Raw genomic sequence first — 22,572 nt, 5'->3', positions numbered from 1 at the left:
TGAAAATCCGTACCTTAAGCTAAGATAAGGGCCTCCTTACCTGAAAAGCCTCCCACCGTCCAATATCTAGGCTATAACGTATAGATCATCTCTACAAAATTTCACATGATTCCATCACCGTTAAGGTACTCATAACTTCGATTTTCTACTCAAAATATGAACGGTTCAAGTTCGGCAAATTTAATCCGTCCATTGGTTTTGATTAGTTTGATACCTTACGATCATGAAATCGGCTGAAATTTTGTGGAGATGATCTATACATTATAACCTAGATATTTGACGGTGGAGATGTGAAAAATCGATCGAAAAGTTGATAAAAAATGAAAATCCGTACCTTAGCTTAAGGTACGGACCTCCGCACCTGAAAAGCTCCATAGTTTCTATCCATAGTGAAACTTCACTCTGAAAATTACATAGTGAAGTTTCAATTTTGACACACTTTTCGATCAAATTTTTTCACCATAAGCGATTCAATATTTAAGTATGTTATTCAAGATCATCTTTACAAAGTTTCATCCAATTTGACAATGGTTTGAGCTTTCAAAATTGAGATTTACGCGAACGGTTCACGTTTAACAGTTTTGATTCATTCATTGATTTAATCTAATTTCAATACCTTAACAATGTCCGAATTATGTGAAATTTTGTATAGATGATCTTGAATAGCATACCTAAATATTAAATAGCTTATGGTGAAAAAAATTGACCGAGAAATGTGCCAAAATTGGAACTTCACTATGTAATTTCAGAGTGAAGTTTCACTCTGGATAGGGACTGTATATATATATATATATATATATATATATATATATATATATATATATATCAAGAATGGACGTCTGCAACTCTCCAAAAGTGCGGATGTCAGCGATTCCGGCGACCCGCAACCATGGTGTGAATGGTGTCGACTGTGCTCCCTCCTCCCGGTGCTTATGTATGTACCGACCGGAGTTTCATCACAGTCCACGGCGGCCAGAATCGGTAAATTTTTAGAAAACTTGAAATTTACATAAATTTACCAATTTCGGTCGCTATGGGTCGACGCTGGAGCTCTGGCCGGCACAGACAAGAGTGTTGGGAGGGGGGGAGCAGGGCTGGCACTATCCGCACTGTCGTTGCGCGTCGCCGGTCCCCGAAAATCGCCATCGTCTGCACTTGCGGACGTTCGCTCTCGATCCTCTCATATATATATATATAATTTTTCTCAAGTGTGGATTTCCATTTTTGCATCACTTTTTGATCGAATTTTCTTATCTACACCGTCTAGTATTTAGATAATATTGTGTAGATCATTTATGCAAAATTTAAGCCAATTTGGTAATCGTTAAGACTTTAAAACTCAAAAAACAAATGGACGGACTGAATTATGTCAAACATGAACCGTTCATGTTTTTAATAGAAAAATTTTAATTTTGAGAGCCTTAACGATTACCGAATTGGTTGAAAATTTGCAAAGATGATCTACACAATATTATCTAGATATTAAACGGTGGAGATGATGAAATTTAATCAAAAAGTAGTGAAAAAATAAAAATCCGCATCAAAACCATTTGTGCGGACCTCCGCAGCCAAGAAAGTTTATATATATATATATATATCACTAAATCTCTATGACTATATTGTATACTGCATGGCTAGCTCGCTGTATAATACCTACGTATGGCGTCGTTGAATGTCTGGTATATACATATACCTAATATACATAGAGAGCCCTTCTACTAAATGATTTTTTTTGGTATTTTAAAGGGATAGTTTATTCATCAACTTTTCATTGACTTTTTCACATCTACATCGCTAAACTTTTATGGTTTTATGTGTAGATCACATTTGTAAAATTTTAACCAAAATGGTGACCGTTGAGGTATCAAATTTGGTGAAAGCAATGGACGCACCAAATCTGTCAAACCAGAATCGTTCATGCTTATAAGTTTAAATCTTAGTTTTGAATTCTTAAACACCTCCATTTTGGCTGAAATTTTACAGAATGATCTATACATTAGAATCTAAATGTTGAAAGGAGATGTTCAGAGGAGTTAGTCACGAAACCTATTATTTTAAAAAACTCAAAAAAGAAATCCCTTAGTGGAAGACCCTGTATACATGTATATACACAATTATATATGTCATCGATCATGTTTATTGTTGTCAATAACCTGAAATGTTATTGGTATTGATATCTTCCATTTGAAATCTTTTCTAGCTTAATGAGTGGTTGAGATTGGTTGTAGCTACCGTACGTACTTCTGATATTTTATATCTCGAGATTGGTTGAGAGCTCTATCGTACTTGTGACTTGTGAGATTGGCCTTAGCTATACATATGCATATCATATATATATGAAATCAAAACAAGGCAACACTGCGGCACCATTGAACCGCAAGTTATTACTTTATCGAAGATTAATCGAGTCTATGGTTTCTGGGAGACTGAATTGTTAACTGTGAGTCTGTGATGGGAGAGCGACTCGGGCATTAGATACATGATCCATGAAGTTGACAAGTACGTATAACAGACCCAGCAATATACGTACTTGGCTGGATAGAGGTTTTTTCAAACATCTTACCCTTTCCCCATATAGATAGAATATCATTCTCTGAGACTCCGAGTTAATTTGAAGAACTCATCATCTCCGACTGCGCGCGGCAGCATCAGCAAGAGAAGGAGAAGCTAGGACCGTACTTGACTTAGAACTAAAGCTTACAGCGAGCATAATGCCGTTGGGGTCAGACCAATGATCAACGGGCTAAACCATGCCCTAGCTAGCAGATCGACTAAACCAGCAGACCTTTAATTTCGCTAGCTATCTACTTTACTTGATAAGCAACCGTACGTCGACTGCTACTTTAGCTAGTACGTGATGCAGGTGTTTCAATTAATTAATGCACTGATGTATTATTTCTGATTAATTACTACATTAGTGATTCTGAAGTACTGTTCATTTCAATTCATTAGGAGAACCACTGAACCAGAGAGTATGCATGTGGTTGGGATAACTCAAGCTTAAGTGTCCAATAGTCAATTAGCTTAACTCGATAATTAATTATTCTTGCACTAATCAAATTTCCTTCAAGCAAGTTGCTATAGGTCAAGTATACTACCACTTCGGAGAATCCAGGGGATCTACCGTTCTACCTGGAGACTAAACCAGAGGTCTTCTAATTAGCTGGCTAGCTACTTGATGAGCATCGATCTATGCTAATATGTAATTATTTCTGAATTCTGCATTAATGCATTCTTGATTAGCTTCCTCTCAATTACAAACCGGTAAGGGTTCCGCGGTGGGAGCGAAGAAACCGACCTGACTAACACGCATTCTTGATTAGCTGATGACTTACCAATTCATTATAACCATTGTGCTTGTTCAAAAGAAAGAGAGTAACAAAATTCTCATAAAAAGGATAAAAACAAAATGAAGCTGCTGCTTCACAAGTGACCATCACCATTGGCTTTATCTTTGTTATCATTTCATCATTTGAATGAAAGAATGAAGAGAATCAAGAGATACTGTAAATTGCCATGAAGAGATCTTTTGAAAGAAAACCTACTTGGTATGTGCTGAATCTTTACAATTTGAGCATTCTGAGTAAAAGGCGAGGAGGCGGGGTATATATAATACAGGGCATTACCTGATATACTCAAAATTATACACTTCACGAGTTGAACAGACAACACGAATTACAATCTCAGTTCAAACTACAAAACAGAAAACTATGATACAACTCCAAAGAATCAAGTCACAGTGGCAAAGAATGGGGTTCTTATAGGTAAAGCATCATGTCACTTCTTTCCGCAATTAGATGACCTCTTTCCTGATCTTCCATTACTGAGAATCGATTGGAACTGTTGATTAGGTCAGTAATGTTAGACACAAATCACTCCGGAATAGCTTTGTGTGAGAAGTAGAGAAAATAGTTTACTCCTTTTATCAATGCCAGTAGCACCACACTCCCAAACGTGGCTTAGATGTTGGGTAAGCTGGAGATCGCCTCTACAGCTTTATACATGGATCATGAATCATGTGATTCCCGGACCATCAAAATAACTCGCTGTTTGCCACTATCTGTACGCAGGGTGTCTCCCTTAAATCCAATCTGTAGTCAATAGATATATATTAGATAACTCAAGGCAAGGCCAGCAATACAAGGGTAGCAAAGGGGTTCCTAATCTCAATGAGAACATCCTAAATTATTTACCTCAACAGCACCGTCCAGAGGAAACCACCTTAATAGTACGCCAAGATGCACTAAACCAGGGATTAGCTTAAATAGAAAAGGAGTCGTCACCTGCAAAAACAAATTCAGTTAATGTTTCAGCTTGAAAACGTCAGGAGAGATGGGTACATAACAGAACACACACAGGCTAATGAATGGAAGATTTTATTATACCAGACTGAGTGCTGTGGTCCCGAGCAGCAGAAGATATAATTTCCCCTGAAAGCAGTCTAAAGTTTCAGTACAACTTGTCATAATAATCTTATATGCTGCTCCAAGGTAGATAATTGAAAATTTTGGAGATACTGTGACCATAAACTGTAGGAGAATAAGTCAAAAACTTATATGGTAGCACTAACCTCGACTAGGTGGAGATTAGAGGCACGACTTAAAAGAACAAAAGCGAATTCGCCTATCTGTGCTAGAGATATTCCAACCTATAGATATACACAATTAACAAGTCAACAATTGAATTACTAAAAATAAGTGATATCAGTGCGACTGCAAATCCAACTTACTAGGAATGCTGTTTTGTTGTTGTATCCGAATCCCTTGACAACCATGGCTATTATAATCGTTTTTATGGTGATAACTAAGATGACAGAAGCAAGTAGTATGTCAACATGATTCCAGAGAAATTGAACATGGATCAGCATCCCGATGCTGGCAAGGAAAAGAGCGGCAAAAAGGTTGCGAATGGGTTCAATCTGCAAAACTAACAAACTTGAGTACTTTCAACTTTTTTAGAAAGAATATACCATGCATACAAGAACGAGAAAAGTGATTTGATGTAATCATTCTGATACTTTAGATTGAACAACATCCAATGGTAGAATTAACTATATCTATGTCGAATCATAAAATCAAATGGAGCACAAAGAGACAGGGTTCAATATTGTTCTAAATTTATAATATTGTCTTGGGACATTCTAGTGTAAAATTGATAACAGCTTATCTGGTTGAATTCCACCAACAAAATCAACTAAAAACCACCAAATTTTCTAAAATTACACTTGTAAAAAAATGCCTTCTCCCTAAATAAAAGTCTGTAGCTGAAGATATCTAACACAAGTAAAAAAATAATAAACTCTTCTGGTCACATGCATGTTTCTTGAGCTTTAATTAGGTACATATTCCATCATCTGCATGAACTTATAGAGTACAGAGCCTTACTTGTTCTAGTGTATGTTGAGCAAGATCAGTTGTTGATATCATAACTCCTGCGGCAAAGGAACCCAGTTCCAGACTTAACCCCAGCTTGTCACTACACTGAAATTTTAAAAAGATTCAGGACTAGCATCAGACATGCATGCCTGCAAATTGTATTTCACATCAATTTGACCGAGTGATGAGATGCATGAGGACATAACTGTTAACCAAATGCTTGATAACTGTTCATAAGCAAATGTGAATGGACAGATTTATGTTTGATGATGCACTGCTGGGTATGAGTATAACAAGATATACAGGTTAAAGTTGAAGATCTTTCCGAACAATTTAAACTTGGCAGTAATGAAAGATGCATACAGCTCTCAAGTGGAGGACTAAAGCCAGATACTATATCAGGGGAAACATACCCAGGCTACAAGCAAGCAGAATGCGACTGATGCCAACTGGTAGAGTTCATTGGTCTGCAAATATAAACTTAAATTAGACTCTAGAACACATCCAGCAGGCCTCTAGAACAAAGAAAAGATCTAATAACTTTAAACACATCCAGCAGGCCTCTAGATCAAAGAAAAGACAATGGTACCTGTGAAGATAAACTTATCATCAGTTTAAGTAACCAGGGAACACAAGTACGAGATGATATAGAAAGAACAGCCAAAAATGTGATCAACATCACCATCCTGGATAAATGAAGAAATAAGATGTCAAAAACTCATGGTCACCAGAATTTCGTTATTCTATAGAAAATAACAGGAAACTTTGCAAATATCATAATTCTACGAAGAGCTTAGTTACTATCCACTCCATTTATAGGGAAAGATGGAATGTTCACAAAATGAAAAGGTGTCCAACCACTTCTGTATGAGGAAGCATAACGGAAGGCAAAACTATAAGTTTATTTTTGTGCATGGGGAGATTTCAACTGGTCGAAAATGCTTTGTAACAAATAAATTACCACTCATATGAAACAAATATATAACATTGAACTTCAATACTATTACATATGGATGAGGATGAAGAGAACTTGAATAGACAGACACAGACTCACAGCTTAGCCATAGACATCACTCCTTGAAGGATGCCAGAAGTCCCTCCCAGAACTGGAAGCAAAGCAAACAGTAAACCCACAGCACAATCCTGCAAAGCAAAATCTTGTCAATGAATATACAGTTGTGATATGCAAGTGCTAAAAAGTAGCGGTTGACCACATAAAGAATATTTAAAACTAACAGACCTGCAGAATAAGGATGCCAATGGTGACTTGACCATGAAGTGCATTAGTGGAGTTTTTCTCCATCAAAAATTTTAACACCTGGAGCCAAAAAATAAAAAATAAAAAGAAGACTTAGCGTGAAAACAACATGCTTCCAAAAAACAAAGAGTAAATGTGGGTGCAAATCTTCATGGATGTAGATATGGTTATGTTAGTTTACCACTGCTGTTGAAGACATAGAAAGAAACACGCCAACAAATACGCCCTCAGAAATTTTACCACCACATAACTGCAAACAGCATCCAATCAGAACTGCAGCATTGAGATTAAGAAACATTGTATAATCCAGTCTACATTAGCAAAAGCTATGGCTTCACAGTCAAAGTCAATAATATTTATCCTAAGCACACCAGTCCAATAATTGAACATATAAAAACCAAGTACCCATGGGTGCACAACTAGAAGAACTAAATGTCAAGATGTAAGAGCAGAATAGAGGCCTATAGTCCTATACCAGTCGACTCATTTGATATTATTCCTGGCTACATACAAATGAACAATAGGATACGACGTAGAAAGACTCAGAAGGTAAGGATGCATGCAGAAGGCAAATTGGCCTAAAGTAGTCCAATTTTATGTGGAAGTTCCACTACTACCATAAACTTCAGTTAAGGCCTATGTATTAAAGGGTGACTCGGGATAGTGGATAGCGTATGTCTACAACAAATATTGCACCTGTTACCCTCCAACACAGAATAATAGCTAGTGGTACTCTCACCCCATCAGTTTTAGGGACTCAGATGCTACTTCCTACAGTGGCATGTTCTAAATGTCACTCAGTGTAAACCCACAGAGTCAATGTAGTTGGAGGAATAAAGAACTAAGAGGAAAACACTAAAGTGCCAAATTAAACTCGTTCGTAAAGAACGGAAGCTGTATAATCTTGCAACACTCATTTCAAAGCGCATCCGATAATTTTCACTCATTTCTTTTCAATGTTACTATGCCAGGCCTTATATCCTAACTGGTACTTTTTAATGTATTGCAAAATCTATTCCTGCAATATCACACAATGGCCAAAACTTCAGGTGAAGAAAGGCTGCTAATGTAAAATAAAAATACGAAAGCATCCATTTCAAGGACGGTTCTTTTAAGTATTAGTAGACATACTGAGGCTGTAATACCGCACAGGCACATAAATAGGAAAATTTGTAGCAGGCCTCCTGGAACAGCAACCGCTCGAACAACTCGAAGCTAAAATAAATAAGGATCAATTTCACTACTTGCATTTAATAATAAAAGCATCAAAAATGGAGAGAGAGAGAGAGAGAGAGAGACCTTTGTTGTAGAGAACTCTAAGCCCAAAGCAAAAAGAAGAAAAATCACCCCAAACTGTGCTACAGTTTCAACCTGCATCCATAACCCAGAATGAAAAAATGAATACGACACATAAAACGAACTTAAATAAGAGGGACCTGTTATCAACCTAAATTCTAAAAAAGACAAACAAATTATATCTCTGCATATAGAACGATTTAGTCCCAGTTAGTGTTTTTTACATGAGGCATACTCAAATATGCCTTACCAAGTATACTAAAAGACAACATACAGTATCTGAGCGCTTGAAAAGTTCTAGTATTATCACAAAAGAGTACGAGCAATGTTGTTTCTTGCTTTCTTTCAATAGTGTAAATGAAGTCCAATATGAAATGACTTTGAATACTTTTTGTCCTCCAAATTATCAATCACCTTTACACGTGACTAGATCAATTGGACCAAAACATTTAGGCTTAGAATCTCATAACATAGACACCACTGTATATGAATATAGAGCACACTACAACGAGTAAAAAGTTCCGAATGGCAAATTTGTGCAGTAAACATACTTGAACCATTTCACTGACGAAGTTGAAACCTCCAGGTCCAATTATAGATCCAGCTAGCAAGTATCCGGATATGACCTGCATAGTCATAAACCAAAGTACCACAGAAGAAACATTAAGTATGATAGTCACATTTCTATATATATTAGTATATAAATTTATTTCTGTTTATGTGTATGTACAGACCGGTTGCCCAGCACAAGCAAAAGCAATGCCACCACAGGTTGCAGATACAATAACGACAACCAGATCTGATATCAGTCTACAAACCAACAAGCAGAATATTCAAATCAGCATTTTTAATGAATGACCAACGAATTCAATAGAACTGTCACACAACAGTAAAGTTACCTCAAGTCTAGCTGCAGCACTGGATATTTTGATTTAAAGTTCGATATAATAAAGACATTGTCCTGAAAGTATAAATACAAAAGGAGTCAACTCACTTATAACCCCACGGTGACAAATATCTGCAGTAGTTATGAAGCAATCTTACCTTGCGATCTATCAGTGTCGGGGTCTCTTCCGCTCCATTATCATTATCCAGATTAAAAACATCATGTAGCTGAAACGACCTATTTAAGCTACAAAAAGAAGAAGAAGGAATAACCAGAATCACACGCCAGATAACAGAGACGGTTATGGTAAAGTGAAGCGCATTACTCTAACAGGCAGAAATTTCAACCAATCAGAAGAGATGTACAGAAACATAAATGAGAAAGAAGCATATACTTCTCCTCTTTCGTCTCATTTTTCTTCGACTTAACTCTGGCCACTGTTTCCAGTGTTGCCTGTTCCAGACAAAAAAAAAAAAGGAAGTATAGATTCATTTAGCATACACTCCAGCCAACAGAGATTCCTTATCAACACGAACTTCGAACGTAAAAAGAACTATAATCACATCAAATTTGAAAACTGAATCAAGTATGTACACCAATGCAAGCCAAACAGATTATACCATAAAGGTTCTAGTAAAAGATCTTAACAAATAAATGCTCTAACTTTGCTAATAAAACTAAATCAGATCTCCATTTTATGACTGCTTACTGTTGTAAACCACTATAGAAATGAAATTAACACCAACCTGCTGGCCGGCTACGCTGTTGTTGAAGCTTCCAGGATCAGTAGCTACAAGTAAAAACCAAGCAAATCAAAACCATACATTACTATGACTAGAATCGAAATTCACAACCACAAGCATCATCCTTGATCTGTACTTATAGCAACTGAAATTCTCTTCAGCTGAATCAGCTCAGCCCTCAAAAAAAGAAGAGAAGAGAGAAGGAATGGGATCTAGGGACCTTCGTTCTGATCGTTCTCCTTGAACTCGTTCTCGAGAGCCTTGTCGATCATGTCAGCAAAGCTGCCTTCTTTAGGCTTGGAGAGCGAGACATTGGACTCGGTGGCGTTGAGATTGAGCAGTAGGGGATCTGAGTCGGCGGCGAGGACCAAATCGGAGCTCAGAAGCAGTACCAGAGTTGAGACCAGAACCACGAGAGGGCTTCGTCTTCTTATTCTCAACATTTCAGGAACCCGCCGCGAGAATTAGACGGTGAAAATGGCGACGGGAGGCCGACGGTGGCGGATTGGCGAATCGAAATTTGGTGGGAGTGGGAGTAGTGAAGAAGAAGAGGGAGTAACCAGAGTTAGGGGTACTGTGGTCAACTTGGAGTCATACAGTGTGGCCTAAAATTAAACAAAATAATACAAAAAAACAAATATATGTTTATGAGTGGGATTCGCGCCGGAAGTCGGTGGGAATCTAGAAACGGTCGCCGGCGGCGAATATTCAGACTGATTTTGGTGAATTAGGTAATGCACCGTTGTGGAATTTATATATTAAACACTTTGTCTGGTAGATTAGCAATGACAACATGAACACATGAAGAATATGTATTTTATGGTAAAAGACATTTATTTTGTTTTGATTGATTAGTGATAGTTTTCTTGCAACAATAAAAAAAAGTTAGAACTTGTTATCTTGATTGATTCGTAGCAAAAAACCATTTGCGTCAAATTACTTGCACCCTTGATAAAAATTTGGAAAGAAATGAAGATTCTATTGTCCCAAACGGAAGCGGGAGTAGTACGAACAAATTTTCTTATGGAACACCGGGAACATAACTCTATGAATTATGTCATTTGCTTCCTAATTAAGTTCAATAGTCATTGCAATGGCCAATTTGTCATAGGACAATGACCTTATATTATTGCAAGCACGCCTAAAATTCTCCTCCGTTTGAGATAGACCCCATGCGCAACTTGCTACCAGAACCACTATTGAGGTGATTACAACAGCCATGACGACCACAGAGAGAAGAATTCAAGAAAGAACCCCATCATGGTTAATTCTTTAGTCTTATTATTTGGCCAAATGAAAAACTATGTCAGATATGTTGATACGCTACTTTCCAAGTAAAACAAAACAAACATATATGTCAAAGTAAGAACACGTTATAGGTCTCTCCCATTAAAAATGACAGTGGAAAGTTCTCGTGTTACCTGAAGGCAAGATATCACATGATCTAGAAGGCCGAAGCCATCCGTAGTTGACCAAGTAAACCCAGCCCTCTAGTTCCAGCAACTGCACTTTGACATAAGTACGATAAATCTGGACAATGATAATCAACAGAGTTTAAGTAGAATCCAACTCTCGTCGATTTCCTCGACTGAGATGCCTCTCATTCTATTATTTCTATGAGCCCCATCCAGGTTTGTACCCAATTCACTTTGGGTGTAGTCGTAGTCACATATTTATGAAATATAGTCCTGTACTCGTACACTACCTCAATAGTTAACCCCATGCTTGATCATTTGCAGCATTTCCATCCTGTCACTTCATCAAGAGGATTACCTGTATTTCGAGCTCTCTATAGTTAACCGGCTGGCACCCATGGTACATTTTTAACAGAGAATCCTCACAGGCTGCAAAATGTTCCATCTCTGCCCGCTTCATGTAGTTACTCTACATCCTTGCTAATATTACATTTACTATCATACAACATCAATTACAACCTGAAGCAGCGTAGTCATTTTAAGGTGTTGCATATAGTAACCCCGATGACCATCTCTTCAAAGGCACGGACTCTGGGGTAGAGGTTGAGGGACATCTCATGTAGAAGCCGTGTTTCTCCCTGTATCAATCAGGGATTTGTTTGAGAGATTGGTTATCGAGTCTGCAATAACTCTTGCACTAGACTTCATGCAACCACCTGAGAGATAAAGTGTTTGGATTAAGTAATATGTAAGATAGAAAATGATGCAACCTAGTTTACCACAGCTACAGTCATCTAGAGTTGTCACAACATTCAGTCTGCATTAACTTATAAATTATGCCATAGCTATCGTGATCACTTTCAAATTGCATTGTGTGATTATCATCATTGACCAATACTGGTTGGTGTATTAACAGCAGAGACAAAATGATCGCACCTGATGTGAGCATGAAAATGGGAATATTCCTCTCGCGATCAAACCTGAAGACTTTCTCATCTCTACGGGTTATCCCATCAGGACTGATCTACATGAGTAAGCCACATAAACACACGTATCACAAAAGAGCTAGTAAAAGTAACGCCTCCATTTGCAATTCATAGATCATAATGATGACTGCAAGTGATATTCTCCAAGACTGAAAAACGTAGAGAAAGATGTTACCTTCAACCTGCCCAGAGGATCTCCATCCAGAATATCAGTTCCAGCATTGTAGACTATTAACTCAGGATCAAAACTATGAGCAGCAACCTAACATGCACATCAAGTTCTTAAGTCCAAATGGAAGTACTGCAAAATAAGCAAACAACCTAAATAGTTTCTCATGGAAAAACTGTTAACTTGACTTGGAAATATATACCTCAAGAGCTTCATCTAATTTTCTCAAGTACTCGGCTGTTGTAGTGCCACTCTGTTCAAATTTGTATATATTTATATTAAAAATATGTATATGTTACACAAAGCCATGGACAAAACAACTACAAACTGATATAATGATGGGATACTGAAGGTCACCTTTACTTCATTACTTCAACCCTGTGATCAATGTATTTCCTTGCTTCATAATCCTAGAGAAGAGACCATCAAGGGAGAAAAGGTGTGTTCATTAATAAAACATGCAAAATAAAACACTATAGACTGAGGCTCATTAATAAAAAAGAGCTAGAACTAAATATGTACAGAAAGGGCGACAACGGGAGACATGGGCCTGTCATCATAGACCTTAGCACCAGCAGAGCTAGCTACTTAGCTATTACCAACTTGCATCTCATAACAGACCAGAATAAAATCAAGAGTTTCTTAAGGAAACCCATTGTATGATGCTCAAGGCATAAAACTTACAAATGGATATACGCTAGGGTTGTACATATCTAGAATCAATGGTCTAAATATCGCTTATCGGTATCGTATCGGTTGAGCGGTAAAACGATATATCTCCGATATATCGAGGATATATCGAGGATATATCGATATATATATCAGTTTCATCATATTTGTTTATTTTCAATAAAATTTATAAAATTATACTTTTCAATATGTACTAAATAAATTAAAAAAACGGTACAAAGTAAATTAAAGAAAATAAATACTTGATTTTGTGACAATTAAAGTACACGAACGATACTAATAATAAAAATAGTTATTTAAGAAGAATTATTTAGACTTAAAATTCATCATATATATTTAAATATATATATATATATATATATATTGAAAATATATATGGAAAATGAAAATAAAAATATAAGTTTTTCAAAGAAAGAGGAAAGAAATATTTAAAAATTAAAAAAAATTTGAAAAATTAATTTTTTTAAAAAAATCAAAATTTGACTGATATATCGGAATTTGACTGATATTTGGCCGTTAACCGATATATTCAACCGATATCGTATCGTTTTCTAAATATTACTGATATATCACCGATATATATGATATTTAGAACATTTTTTAGGATATAGACTGAGCCTGTTATTTAAAAATAAAATGGTTGAGAACTTATAGAACCAGTGTCAAACAATGCTGAGAGATTGGGAACCGGCGGTCCACACTGAAATGTTCATATCATATGCGTTTGGAACTTGGGAAGGAGAGGAGGGATTGGGTGCAGAAATTGCTAAGGGACAGTTGAGGAAGTGATCATGATCGGACGGCTGGGGGATGGTAAATTTGGCACGATTTGGGCGGGTAGGTTTTAAACGCGGTACAAACCTACACGTGTCCCGTGTGGAGGCTATGATGTTTTTGGCGGTTTGGTTGGTCTTTGTTTTTCGGCAAAACAATCACTATCTACAAAATGGGTAGAGTGGATTGGGTGGGTTATGATCAAGCAGAGAGACAGACAAACAAGCTCAAAAGCCCAGTCCACATGATAATTTTGTTTTTTTCTTTATTTATTGAGAGGACACAAATAAAACTTTAGAATAACGTACATCAATCATATCAATCGATCCTACACGAGTTGCTCATTTCCCTTGTCACTTCGTATATTCAAATGCATGCCAATAAGCTTTAGATAAATTATACACTGAGTAATCATATGACCATAGTTTTGTATGCAAGTAGTTGCTTTCTTTGATGCTGTTTAGCGGAAGGACGTTTTCATAGCTCCAGCTTGTTGTCTTTGTAAACACTCAAGAGTTTCATAATGTTTGAATTCCACATTCATTGAATATAAATACTTGTTGGTTGAGTGAGTAAATTGTTAGGTTAGTTTCTTCTCGTCTCGTTTTATTTGAGGTAAACGTGATCTTAATTGAGTATTAAAACTTATAGATGAAGTAACTCGTTGGCCCAAGTTATTTAAAGACGACAAAATGAAGATAAACGCGTGAAATGAAGAATATTTGTATGATATATGTATGGTCAATCAAGTCAAGAATTTGATCAATTCTCAAAATTCTCTTGGATCACTTACCAGAGAAAGAAGAGGAGAAGAGAAGAGAAGATAAGATCGAACGCGCGACGGCAAAGGAGATTTGGATAGCAAGAACTATGAGAGTCTCATAGTTCGTTTCAGGATTACAACGCGCCGTCCACATAACAGAGGTCACATGATGTTTAATATCATGGTTGACATGTCGTTGGCGAAAGGTGGTGAGAACAAACCAATCACAGCACAGCATTACCCTACTCTCCTGTCACAGGCAGGTCAGCTCAAGACAAAAACAACCACGGCGTCCTGTACCTGAAAACTCTGCAGTTATTAAACCAGATCACAGATACATGTGTACTTCAAGGCCAGCACAGAGAGAAAGCAACGTCACCAACATCGCGGAAGAGGAGGCATTGCATCGAGAAACACAAACCCAGTCTCTGATGAGTCCTCGCCGTCGCCGCTGCATTCAACCATGGACAACCCCTCGGTATAACAATTAGCATATCGTGATTGTGATTCCATTTGTTCTGTTTTTTGTTGTTGCTGCTGATAAAAATGAGTGTATTGGAGAAGAGATCGAGCTCTTTGACATTGGGGGAGAAGCTGTGCGCGGCGTTTATACCGTTTGTGGCAATTATTGAGGTGTTGGTTTTGGCCGTGACGGATTGTTTCACTTACCGGCCTCGCCCCATCAACCGTGGTTATGCTTTCGGCGACATGACCCAGCTGGCCGAGGAAACCAGATGTATGTAAGCTTAATTACATTCTCAATTGGCCGGCCTATGTTATTTTGGTTGTTGGAGAATTGAAAATTAGGTGGAAACTGAGAATTTGGATTTGATGCAGTTAGTATTAATGAGTTGGAGGCGTTGTATGAGCTGTTTAAGAAGTTGAGTAGCTCAATTATCGACGACGGGTTGATTCACAAGGTTAGAATGATGTTATGAATTTGAATTACTGTGAGATCGATGTTCTTCTAGAGTTGATGTAATGGAGTCTGATTATGTTGCAGGAGGAGCTTCAATTAGCACTATTCCAAACTCGCCATGGCGAAAATCTGTTCCTTGACCGAGTAAGTATGTTTACTTCGGAACAGTTTTGAACTCATTACCGGCTGTTTGGAACCCTCTGTCACATTTTTGCATCGTTGTTGTGTAGGTTTTTGATTTGTTTGATGAGAAGAAGAATGGTGTCATTGAATTCGATGAGTTCATTCACGCGCTCAATGTGTTTCATCCGTATGCTCCTATACAGGATAAGATTGATTGTAAGTGACTGCTACAAGCGACGTGGTTAATTTGTGCAATTACAAGGTCATATATCTGTGTAAGACATCTTGTTCATTTCTTGCAGTTGCATTTAGGCTGTATGATCTGAGACAAACTGGCTTCATTGAGCGTGAAGAAGTGAGTACTGACTTTATCCATGTCAAAACCTCCTCCTAGGCAGTTTCTAATTTCTACCTGTTCTTTGAGGTACTTGATCATGTTCTTCTGATTTTTTTTTCAGGTTAAGCAGATGGTGATTGCCATATTGCTGGAGTCTGATATGAAACTATCAGATGATCTTCTGGAGTCTATCATTGATAAGGTAAGCACGAAACTGCTACTCAGGTCTGAGCTGATTGATATCAATCAAAGCCAGTGAGAGTATAGCACTAATGACAACTTTTATATATCTCGCAGACATTTGCTGATGCTGATGCTGACAAGGATGGGAGAATCAATAAGGAAGAATGGAAGGCTTTTGTAATTCGACATCCAACCCTACTGAAAAACATGACTCTTCCTTACCTCAAGTACTCTTCTTGCTCTTCTTGACTTGTCTTTATTTATATTTCCATTATTCTGCAACCTGCAACACTAATTTTACCTTAATAATATTGGTGAGTTTGACTGACCGTTTTTCGTCAATTAAATTCTCTAGGGACATCACTACAGTATTCCCGAGTTTCATTTTTCACTCAGAAGTCGAAGATTGAAAATTTGAAGGCCCTTTTCCCTCAAAGGATCATTAACAGAAAATCTGGAGCTTCACTATCCTGCTACAATGACCTTTTGGTAGAATCAACCAATTGCCATTTGAATGACCTTTTGGTAGATACAATGCAGCATTTCTGAAAATAGGAGGCACCTGAATTTAGGCTAGGCTATGTATGCTGCTGCTGCTGTTGTATCATAAAATTAGTTCAGTATCTCTCCATCGATTCAAATACATTGTTGTACAGTGAATAGTTATCATTTTTGTAGTGAATTTCATTAAGTGAAATATTTTAGATCTGCTTCTTGTCCATAGATACATTATAATCATCAACTAAAATGAAGAAACAAAGCCATGGTAATAAGGTGGTGGGTGCTGTCTTCTTTGGATAAGGAAGAGACATGGATTTAATGTTGCATGAAAAAATTGAACTGAGAAATGGAAAAACATTGCTTTTTATTTCTTCACATGTAACTACAACCTGCCATAAAGAGCAAAGCCTAATATATAAAGGCATCAGATACAAGAACAAAGGGGAAACAGAATTGCTGCCCACCCTAAGTAGGATGGCATTTACCCAGCTCATAAGAAACCAATTTGTCATGTCCCTTCTTCCTTTTTATTGGTATCGAATTAGCGAAACTAGGCCACAACTCCAATTTTTGTTCTTTTCTATCTTCATGCAATCCCATAAGACTCAAATTGAAATAGCCAAGAACTCATTTCAAGTCCAAAGATTCCAAAGCTGCAATCCAATCTTTGAGAGATGACATCAGTTGTCTAAGCAAGAATATTGATGCAAAATGACCTGTTTCGATATTCATCTTTTAACTTTGTGAGGCAGTAAGAAAGGCTAAAATACAACCACCTAAGAACGGTGTTGCCATCTGGTCTACAAGCACATTACATACAGAAAAGCGGTAGCTTTTGGGGGCAGTCTAATGAGTTACTGAACTCACTGGCAATCTAATGAGTTCAATACCACATTGCATAATCGTAGTAATCCTATGCATAGCATAACGTGACTCTAGATCCTTGGACAATCTAATGAGTTACTGGCCTCTCCTCACTTGGGAAGTCTACCCAGTTGCTATTCAATCTCTTGGGTTGCCGGATCACAGATATTCAAATCCAGTTGATCGGTGTCAGAAGGTGTTCCCAGCTCCTGGATAACAATGTGTGATTCACTGTTGTCTTCGCTTGATGGCCTTGGGGAAGAGTTGGCATTTGATAAAGACTCAACGGCATCTGATTTACCATGAACAGAATCTTGTAGTTGTCTCCTGGTATAAGGAGTAATGTCTCTTCGATCATAGATACTAAACAGGATACAAATTCTTCTCCAAAATGAGGTTTCTGGATCAAAGCTCGTCAACGTGTGCCTATGCTCATAGAGGAACACAGCTGCAAATATGAGCAGAGCTAATGAAGAAGCAACACCAGCAATGAGGAAGAGGCCCCAAAAGCTGTAGAGGCTAAGAGTTAGACTACGGGTAGAACCCGTGGTGCTGCGGCTTGAACAACTTGCTTCCTTTTTGAACCACTTGTCCTCTATATTTTTCATGTCAGCTCCCTCGTGCACAGAAGTGATTGCCCTTGAAACATCACGCGCCAGAAGCGAACCTTTATGGAAAACCTATATATCACCAAAGAAAGCACACATGAGAATAAATACATGCATCAGAGACAGCAGAGACATATAGCAATTAGTCTACTTACAAAGGCAAAGCCATCAGCTTTAAATGTAGGCTCAACCATGATATAGTTTGAGCAATACTTTGCAAGGAAAAGTTTCATGTAGGGTGCTTCATCAAAAGCAGCAGAAATACCATTATTTTCTCTGCTATTTTGAAAAAGTTCATACAATTCATCAGTGGAACTATAGGTTTTGAGTTTTTCATCTTGAAATCCTAGATTCTTCAAGAGTCCATAAACAAAAGACCCTGCTTGGTAGCCAACAGTGTCCCCATTCTTCACGAGCAAGCTTATATCAGTAACAGTTGGTTGGAGTTGTTGAACTGTTAAAAATGATGTCAAACTGGCTGTATAACTTTGAATCAGTATGAGGACAACAAAGCACCATATGATCACTACAAACCTAGCCAAGTTGCTCATCACTCGTTCACCTGTAACAGAAAATCAGAGGAGGGAAACAAATTAGTTGCAGAGTGAGCTATCCTTCCACACCTCGATTCTCCAACACCGGACAAATATACTTTTCAGAGGCACAATGCGATGGGAGATATATATATATTTTTTCACATTTTTTTTCTTATGGGAGCATGATGCATTTAAGTTGCTTTTCTTTCACAACACATTTCTATCTTTTGGTTATGGTTAGCAATTGATAGTCTGCCGCACTAGATTCCAGATAAAATCTATCAATGTTTACACAAAGCATCAATGATCACTATACGGAAACATGAAGATAACTTACGGTGTGCAAAGATCATAGTTGAAAAGGAGAACCAAAAACTGGTGCCAATTTGATGATGTGGAGGTCCACGAAAGTCTTCATTTATCCGATGTTCAAGAACCCAGACCACAAAACCAATGAAAATGAAAAAACAAGCACTTGTTATCCAAAGGTCCCAGGTCAAAGGCTTCAAGAACACCCATGTGTTTCTAGTACTATTGTTGTCTTTCACATGTACAATTACTGATATTCCAGATTCTGTGTATGGCAGCGTAAAGTCAACATACAAGGATCTGTTTGCTCTAATGGTTATATCTCCAACTGCAGCATCATAATTCTGTCAAGTAACAATGCCAACTTTTCAGCAAGCAATAAGAGAAAGTCAACAAGCTAAGAGATATAAAAGAGGAGATCGACGAGCTCTACCTGAAGAAACACTTGATTAACCAAATCATTGTAACTCCCGGCCACCTCACCATCAGGCTTTGCATAGGGATAAAAGTCATATGGAACAGGGTATGGTAATGCTTTTATTGCAGCCTCAAATACTTCGATGCAGTATCCACCGGAGACTTTGCTTGTGTTGGTGCGAGGATCATGCGTCACATTTACAAATTCTTTAAACCCTGGATTCACCGGAACTAAAATCTTCAACCTTCCTCCAGTTGTAGAAGGAATCTCCCAACCTTTTGGGGTGGAGGTTGTGTCTCCGGGCCATATTACAGGTCCAAGGCTGGCATTAGAAGTAGAATATGTGCTTTTGTTGCTCAAACTTAACTCCCTTAAAAGTCCATCTTGGGGTCTCCAATAGCCAATCCCTCTCTGCCCATTTTCGTTCATATTGATCACCTGATAAGTTGATGATTGCAGTTGTCCATTGACAAGACTGAAGTCTCCCGAAAGACCTCTAAATTTTATACCTGATAGTTCTCGAGCAAGTTGAGGACCAATCTGAGAGACCTCTAATCTTACTAAATCAGAGGAATCATGAGAAATGTTTACCTCTTGCAACCTGAAGTTTGAAGTTCCAACCTTCTCCGCTGCCATCGCTAGTGCCCATGCAGCATCATAAGCCCACAGCCCAAAGGCATCCAATTTAGCATTAAGGAGAGGTGGGTTGTCTTGTTGGAATTTCCTTTGCCATCTATTTCTAAACTTTTCAAGCTCTTTTGTGTTCGGAACGTATGTCTTTAAACCCAACACCCCTTGCATACTATGTATGACATTAGAATTTGAGGAACTGATGTAGTTTGTTACTGAATTTGTCATTATCCAAACATAGCCTGCATTCATCATCCCAAGCTCTTTTGCTTTTGCGAAAATCCGAGAGCCAAGAGAAGGTAACACGTGAAGTATGAAGACCCTGGTTTGCATTGTCATTAGCTTGTAAAGCTCTTCAGCAAGTTGGTCATCAGAGGCCATTGGATTAATGGCACTCCAATAGGGTATACCAACACCAATCGCGTGCATGGCAGTAGTCATGTAAGGTATTATTCCTGCCCCCAACTCGTTATTCACGGTGATGGGAACTGCGTCATGCCAACCAAAGGCTTGAATTATAGAGGCTAATGCCTTGATTTGAGTTGAATCATTCTGTGCAATTCGGAAAAAGTATGAACCCTGAAGGAAAGGGCTTGTTGCAGAAAATGAGATTATAGGCACCTTAGCTTTAGTTCCAACTTCAAGTACAAAGTTGGCTTGCAGTGATGATTCCGGCCCTATGATAGCTTGCACTTTAACATTGTTTATCAAGTCTAGAGCTGTTTCAAAGATGAAAACCAGAAATTAAATGCTTATATAGTGAAGAAAACTTAATAATCTATAATTCCATACTTCCAAACTGAAAAAAATTCAATAAGGCACCTTCAAACTACTAGCTTATATTTAAAAAAATGGTAATTGATTATAGACCCAAAAATCAACACCCTTTTTAATCTAAACTCACCCTTAAAACTCTTTAAGTTAGGTTGAACAAATAAAAAAAGAATTATTTGCCATAAGAAATAAAACTTATTTTTGATGAAAATTACTTTCTTTGCCACTGGTACAAATACATTTGATATGTTTTTTGAATTGCTTAATTGTAGCTTCAAATTTAAAATATCCCATCACTTTATAATAATCCATTCATCTTGAAATCTCTTCATTTTTGAAAATCTTTCATTTTTTGAAATTCTTTCATTTTTGAAATTCATTGGCACCACCAAATCTCTTACCCAAGTACTACCTTAGAGTATGTATTTTTGTTATTATATGTTTTCAGTGTGTGTGTGTGTTTGCTAAATCTGAAGAATCTATATAATTGGTAAAAAGCATAATCCTTATTGTTCAGTGGAGTACGTGATTCTATGAAATATGTATGTCTTTCCTTAAGTCTGCTAAATATGTGAGAGAATTCATATGGTTACTTGTGTATTGGTTGAGATTTGTAGGTTTCATAATTTTTTTAAGTAGGTGAGTTTCACAATTTGGTTTGGATTTGTATCTGTAGAGTATGTGTGGTTTTGTTGTGCATCTAAGGTTGAGGTAAGAAGTTCTATTCTATAGAGCATTAAAATCTACTTAGTAGGTAACATGATTTGCATATGTTTAACATGTATACGTAAAATGCATAATTGTTTAGTAGGTAGTGAGATCTGCATCCATAGTGTTAGAATTAGGCAATTATGGGGATTTCATAATGTTTATAGTGTGTATGGTTGTTTTGGTTTATGATAGGTGCTTTCAATCTGCTGAATAGGTAGGAGAATAAAAAGTATATTCCAAGTATATGAAAAAAATTTTTTGATAACATAAAGTGATAGAAGGCTAAATAGACGTCAAGAGATGGAGAAACATAAACTAAGACAAAATTTAAGGCTCATTATGACAAATTCAAACAATTAATCGACTTAAATAAGAAAAAAAATCAAAATTCATTCAATCATACCTCTGTTTCACTCTTATATATATTTTATAATTTCTTTAAATTAATGTTGATGCCCGATTTTCTCAAATTTCTCTAAAATGAAATTGCAATTTTCATTTATGATAAATACAATTAAATGTTAACTAAATTAGAAAGTTGATCAAAGCTAATTTTAAGGAGAAGTTTCAATTTCTCAACTTAGAGGGTAAAAAAGTGAATCTATTATAAATGAAAAATATATGTTATAAGAATATTAGGTTAAAATAATTAATTTGGGTTTTAGATTGAAAAAAAATTTGAGTGTGAGCTTAAATTTAAGTGAGGGTTTCAAAATTGGGTTTATGTCTAATTATCTCAAAAAACAAAATTGATAATTCACCAACAATAGGTGAAAACACAAAAATGAAACATGACAAGGATGAGAGAGAGAGAGAGAGAGAGAACCTGCACCAGCTGCAACAACAATATCTTCCCTGGAGTCCCTTGTGTGCAGAACCAGCCTAGTATTATAGTTAGCGTGTGAGGCATAGAAGTCAGATAAAGACATGTCGATGCAGCTGAGGGCTCTTTTTCCAAAGATAGTATCTAAATCAAGGATCAAACCCACATTTATCGGGAGTGTTGTGTTTTGTGACATGACAAAGATATTGATTCTAAGAAATAAGAGAAGGAAAACAGGGCTGGTAGGATTCTTAATCATGTTTAAGTCTCTTGGATGGCTCCAAAAATTATGCATTGAATCGACAAATCAGAAACTTATTTATATGAAACTAGGATATAGGATTTGGAAAGAAGTATACTTCTCTGTAGTGAGGAGAACTGAGGAGAAGAAACGAGGAGGTTTCGTCCGTCCTCTGACTGTGGAGAAGGGAACAGTAACAAGTAAGTAAGTTTCCTCCTCATTGCAAAACTAGTAAACTAT

At 37.1% G+C, this 22,572-nt stretch overlaps 4 protein-coding genes across 4 annotated transcripts; 1 reads left to right on the top strand and 3 right to left on the bottom strand.

Annotated features, from left to right (window-relative positions):
• Positions 1-3,527: 3,527 nt before the first annotated feature.
• Positions 3,528-10,132, bottom strand: LOC126785195 (K(+) efflux antiporter 6). The gene is made up of 20 exons (XM_050510809.1): positions 9,779-10,132; positions 9,562-9,605; positions 9,210-9,268; positions 8,974-9,061; positions 8,829-8,890; positions 8,664-8,739; positions 8,481-8,555; positions 7,933-8,004; positions 7,765-7,848; positions 6,815-6,883; positions 6,616-6,693; positions 6,430-6,518; positions 5,965-6,061; positions 5,789-5,842; positions 5,385-5,480; positions 4,730-4,918; positions 4,571-4,648; positions 4,386-4,430; positions 4,194-4,283; positions 3,528-4,091 (listed from the first exon to the last, which is right to left on the bottom strand). The coding sequence occupies exons 1-20, from the start codon at positions 9,999-10,001 to the stop codon at positions 4,008-4,010; spliced, it is 1,752 nt and encodes a 583-aa protein (XP_050366766.1). The 5' UTR covers positions 10,002-10,132; the 3' UTR covers positions 3,528-4,007.
• A 1,446-nt stretch (positions 10,133-11,578) lies between these two features.
• LOC126784252 (histone deacetylase 2) lies at positions 11,579-12,408 on the bottom strand (the record flags this gene model as incomplete). The annotated part of the gene is made up of 4 exons (XM_050509731.1): positions 11,579-11,689; positions 11,910-11,997; positions 12,135-12,221; positions 12,331-12,408. Coding segments are annotated over 4 exons (354 nt in total), but the record flags the coding sequence as incomplete, so codon positions are not given.
• A 1,992-nt stretch (positions 12,409-14,400) lies between these two features.
• On the top strand, positions 14,401-16,614 carry LOC126785196 (calcineurin B-like protein 10). The gene is made up of 9 exons (XM_050510810.1): positions 14,401-14,833; positions 14,920-15,091; positions 15,193-15,275; positions 15,359-15,418; positions 15,505-15,613; positions 15,700-15,752; positions 15,856-15,936; positions 16,032-16,144; positions 16,273-16,614. The coding sequence occupies exons 1-9, from the start codon at positions 14,819-14,821 to the stop codon at positions 16,325-16,327; spliced, it is 741 nt and encodes a 246-aa protein (XP_050366767.1). The 5' UTR covers positions 14,401-14,818; the 3' UTR covers positions 16,328-16,614.
• A 515-nt stretch (positions 16,615-17,129) lies between these two features.
• Positions 17,130-22,350, bottom strand: LOC126782122 (glutamate receptor 2.8-like). Its single transcript, XM_050507288.1, has 5 exons — positions 22,095-22,350; positions 19,169-20,502; positions 18,764-19,079; positions 18,046-18,452; positions 17,130-17,962 (listed from the first exon to the last, which is right to left on the bottom strand). The coding sequence occupies exons 1-5, from the start codon at positions 22,348-22,350 to the stop codon at positions 17,417-17,419; spliced, it is 2,859 nt and encodes a 952-aa protein (XP_050363245.1). The 3' UTR covers positions 17,130-17,416.
• Between the last annotated feature and the right edge of the window lie 222 nt (positions 22,351-22,572).

This window comes from Argentina anserina, chromosome 2 (assembly GCF_933775445.1).
Source record: "Argentina anserina chromosome 2, drPotAnse1.1, whole genome shotgun sequence".
NCBI lineage: Eukaryota > Viridiplantae > Streptophyta > Magnoliopsida > Rosales > Rosaceae > Argentina > Argentina anserina.
Note: the sequence above shows the minus strand (reverse complement) of the source record. Positions and strands in the feature narration are given on the sequence as shown.

Bases quoted from the DNA above. Each gene is read 5' to 3' on its own strand.
- LOC126782122 (XM_050507288.1), bottom strand. From the start codon at position 22,350: ATGATTAAGAATCCTACCAGCCCTGTTTTCCTTCTCTTATTTCTTAGA. The intron at 20,503-22,094 runs GTTCTCTCTCTC...TCTTTGAAACAG, and splicing joins TGTTGTTGCAGCTGGTGCAG to CTCTAGACTTGATAAACAAT. The intron at 17,963-18,045 runs GTAAGTAGACTA...GGTGATATATAG, and splicing joins AAGCTGATGGCTTTGCCTTT to GTTTTCCATAAAGGTTCGCT.
- LOC126785195 (XM_050510809.1), bottom strand. From the start codon at position 10,001: ATGTTGAGAATAAGAAGACGAAGCCCTCTCGTGGTTCTGGTCTCAACT. The intron at 8,891-8,973 runs GTAAGATTGCTT...TTATACTTTCAG, and splicing joins CGACACTGATAGATCGCAAG to GACAATGTCTTTATTATATC. The intron at 6,519-6,615 runs GTCTGTTAGTTT...TTTGCTTTGCAG, and splicing joins TTGGCATCCTTATTCTGCAG to GATTGTGCTGTGGGTTTACT.
- LOC126785196 (XM_050510810.1), top strand. The intron at 15,419-15,504 runs GTAAGTATGTTT...GTTGTTGTGTAG, and splicing joins AAAATCTGTTCCTTGACCGA to GTTTTTGATTTGTTTGATGA. The intron at 16,145-16,272 runs GTACTCTTCTTG...TAAATTCTCTAG, and splicing joins ATGACTCTTCCTTACCTCAA to GGACATCACTACAGTATTCC.